The following is a 4,043-nucleotide window of genomic DNA, read 5'->3' as shown; positions in this document are numbered from 1 at the left end:
TATTTATATTTATATTTATATTTATATTTATATTTATATTTATATTTATATTTATATTTATATTTATATTTATACTAGGTAACCCCGCGAACTTCGTACCGCTCAACAGTCAATAAATGTTATATTAAATTATAGGTAAACTAAATTTAGAAATTTATTGACGTAATAAAATGAATACAAAAAATTTATTGTATTGAATAGTTTATTAGGATATTGATATATAATTAATTATTTTAATGGTCTGTCAGCAAGAACCTATGGGTTGCACTCCGATTGATTCTCTTCAATAAAGAACCTTGTGATATACGATATTTTTTGTTTTTTTATCAGGCGCAAGAACAAATAAAGCAGATGGTTTGCCGACACGTGAACATGCCACATACAATTGACCATGTGAAAAACATGCATTTTCTAGATTCAGACCACAAACACTAAAGGATTGGCCTTGTGATTAATTTATAGTCATAGCGAATGCAAGCCGAATAGGAAATTGAATTCGTTTAAACTCAAAGGGCATATCGATTGAGATCATTGGAATCCTCGGAATGAGAACTTCATCACTTTTGAATTTTCCTTTGAGTATCATTGAATCACATTGGCCATCAGTTTTGTTATCACTAAACGCGTTCCATTGCATAGTTTTGGTTGGTTTAGATTTCGAAGCATAATGACTACCGAACCAATCTTTAATTGTAAATTGTGCGGTGGTAAGCCAGGCACATCCAAGGAGTTCAAAAATTCAGTTGGATAGTTGGTAGCTTCTTCTTCGTTTGTTACACAGTCAATAGATTTGAATGTATGCAGAGTACCAACGATTTGATTTTGAATTACAAAGCTTAAGTCATTCACATCTTTGTTCTTAGCTGCCAAAATTGCTCGCTCACTCAACCATTTTTTGTTTTTATGATTATCAATGATGTTCGGAAATACTTCATTGATGAGTTCGTCTTTTGATGAGACGAAATTGCAAAAATTTGAAGGAAATGCAATTAATCCGCTCGATTCTTCAACAGCTACACGGCCATTACCGATTAACAGCAATTGCTTGGAGAACTCTTCAGCAGATGTATCGTTTACCAATGCAACTCTCATGTTTGTTACCAGCTGAAGTTTCTTCACATAGCGCCAAAGATTTGATGATTTAAGGCAAGCATTTATTTCGTCGGCAGCAGTCGATTTTGGAATGACTGGGAGTGTTTGGCGAAAATCGCCAGACAGTAAAATCATTGCGCGTCCAAAACATCTCGAGTCATTGCGAAGATCTTTCAATGTTCTGTCAAGTGCTTCTAATGCGCGTTTGTGAGCCATTGTGCATTTGTCCCAGATGATGATTTTAGATGCTACTAAAACTTTAGCTATTGCAGAATGCTTCGCAATATTACATATCGGTTGCTCGGTAGTTTGAAGGTTTAACGGCAATTTTAACGCTCAATGAGCCGTACGGCATCCTTCTAACAATGTAGCCGCTATTTCAGAAGAAGCAACTGCTACCGCAATGTCGGAATATCGCACGAACAGTGGCCAAAATTAAAGACATGAATGTTTTACCAGTCCCACCGGGGGCTTCCAGGAAAAAAAAGCCACCATTTTCTTCATTAATCGCTTTCATTAATTTTAAACTTCCTACTGTGGCGGATTAAATAGAAGTACATTAGTTTGAACTGATTGGTCTAATTCATGTCGATCATATTCACGTTCACGTTCCAATTCTCGATTAAATGCGTTATTTATTCCACGATCAGGAGCTGGCATTCCTAATCTGACTAACAAATTACCGCTAGTATGGTAACATATGTCTTCGATCAAGAGCAAAGCCTGATTATGCATTTCATCATTCGCCTGAAGATCGGGATTTCTTGAACTGACACGAATTCTATGTAAAATGTCTTCTGACATGTTATTCTTATATTTGTTCCACAGGTCACGTGGATTCGATGGTATATTGAAAACAATATTTATTTATTATATTTGAATTTATTATATTTGAAATATTTAAAAAAAAAATTTATAAAGGAAATCAATATCACTCAAACTGTCGAACTGTCAACAGTTTGAAACAGCATTTACAAATTTATTATTTTTGCTAAAATTAGTGGATTTTTCCAATATTTTATAATGTAATCTGCTATTCGGAGCGGAGACGATTCCAACAAATCAAAGATAATTAAAATCGGTTCAGCCGTTCTTGAGTTATGGGTGGTCTAACTAACACGACTTTCTTTTATGTATATAGATTTATATTTATATTTATATTTATATTTATATTTATATTTATATTTATATTTATATTTATATTTATATTTATATTTATAATTATATTTATATTTATATTTATATTTATATTTATATTTTATATATTATATTTATATTATATATTTAATTTATATTTATATTTATATTTATATTTATATTTATATTTCTATTGTTATGTTATCGCCTTTATGCGCGTATATTCGAATCACAGGATTTTGTAAAAAAATGAAACAAACTTCTTAATTAGCGAAACTATAGTTTATTATAGTATTAAAAAATATTTAAACATTCCATTGTTAAGGGAGGGCAGGAAGAGAAACAAGAAAGAAGATAAGAAAGGAGGTAAAAAGAAATAGAAGAAAGAGAAGAAAAGAAAGAAGGATAAGAGAGAAGACAAGAAGGAAGATAAGAGGAAGAAGAAGACTGATTCAAATAATGAATAGGGAAAAAAGAAACAGAAGAAAGCGAAAAAAGGAAAGGAGGAAAGACTATTTCGGCTTAGATAGTTATGATTTCATGTTAATCGGCTCTGGTATAGCGGAATCAGTTGAAATTAACATCTGCTTGGTCGAGCAAGAGTCCCCATATGTTATATATGTTGAGGGTATTCTGTTTGAAGTAGATTTCACATGCGATGTTGTTATTCCATGTGAAGCAATTGGCACACATGACATATCCCCGTAAATATGCAATTTAAGGCAGATGACATATTAACTGTTAATATTCCATCCAATGCGAATGTCTTTGATAGCATGTTGGTTACAGATACTCAAATTGATGCCGGCAGTGCAGTTGATACAGTTTTCAGGATTAATCAGGAATTCAAATATGATGCTAAGATCGCAGAGGGCTTGTTGGTCGCGGATAAGTTATCTTATAAAGATATACGATTAAACGTTGATGCCGACCTCATAGATGATAAGAACGCGACAATCAATGGAAATGTCTTGTTTTATGAGGATACCACAGATGACGTATTGGCTACGGGTAGTGAATTTAATGCTGATGTCAGGGATGTCTTGTTCGTTTCGGATATAACAAATAATGATGATTTCACAACTGATATTGATAACATGTATTTGATGGTGCGGGTTTTGTTGATCAGTATATTCCTGATTGGCATACTCAATGCCTTGACAAGTTTGTTGCGTCTAACGTAAGTAGCATTGATGATAGTGACAGCTGTTTGCAAATGGAGGCTTATCGGGTGACTCAGACGACGCGGATTTAAAATTCGGAATAACGCCACTTTGCGGCAAGATGACATGTGACTACACTGGAGTAAGTGGGACCAAGCAGATGTTAATTTCAACTGATTCCGCTATACCAAAGCCGATTAACATGAAATCATAACTATCTAAGCCGAAATAGTCTTTCCTCCTTTTCTTTCTTCGCTTTCTTCTGTTTCTTTTTTCCCTATTCATTATTTGAATCAGTCTTCTTCTTCCTCTTATCTTTCTTTTTATCTTCTCTCTTATCCTTCTTTCTTTTCTTCTCTTTCCTCTATTTCGTTTTACCTCCTTTCTTATCTTCTTTCTTGTCGCTTTTCCTGCCTTCTTTTCTGTCTTTCCTTTTGTCTTCCTTCTTGTCTTTCTTCCTGCCTTCACTCCAGTTTCCATTTTCCGCACGTTTGCTGTAAAGCAACACATTTTACCGGCAGCTTCGTACGTTAAAGCGCCGCTAACTGTTTCAGAGTATGTCTCCTTCGAGAACATTACGACCTGACCCTTAGTTTCCGGATCACGTATGCCGTCTATTGAATTGTCGATTTTACTCTTCTCCATAATATC

At 34.0% G+C, this 4,043-nt stretch overlaps 1 protein-coding gene across 1 annotated transcript; it reads right to left on the bottom strand.

The window, feature by feature from the left end:
• Positions 1–582: 582 nt before the first annotated feature.
• On the bottom strand, positions 583–1,308 carry LOC119666389. The gene has a single exon (XM_038075668.1). It carries the CDS (start codon positions 1,306–1,308, stop codon positions 583–585), a length of 726 nt encoding a protein of 241 aa, XP_037931596.1.
• Positions 1,309–4,043: the final 2,735 nt, after the last annotated feature.

Source organism: Teleopsis dalmanni, chromosome 1 (genome assembly GCF_002237135.1).
Source record: "Teleopsis dalmanni isolate 2A chromosome 1, ASM223713v2, whole genome shotgun sequence".
NCBI classification, from domain to species: domain Eukaryota; kingdom Metazoa; phylum Arthropoda; class Insecta; order Diptera; family Diopsidae; genus Teleopsis; species Teleopsis dalmanni.
This window is presented reverse-complemented; position numbering and strand designations above follow the sequence as displayed.

What these genes read in the sequence shown, in the direction of transcription:
- LOC119666389 (XM_038075668.1), bottom strand. Translation starts at nt 1,308, where the DNA reads ATGGCTCACAAACGCGCATTAGAAGCACTTGACAGAACATTGAAAGAT.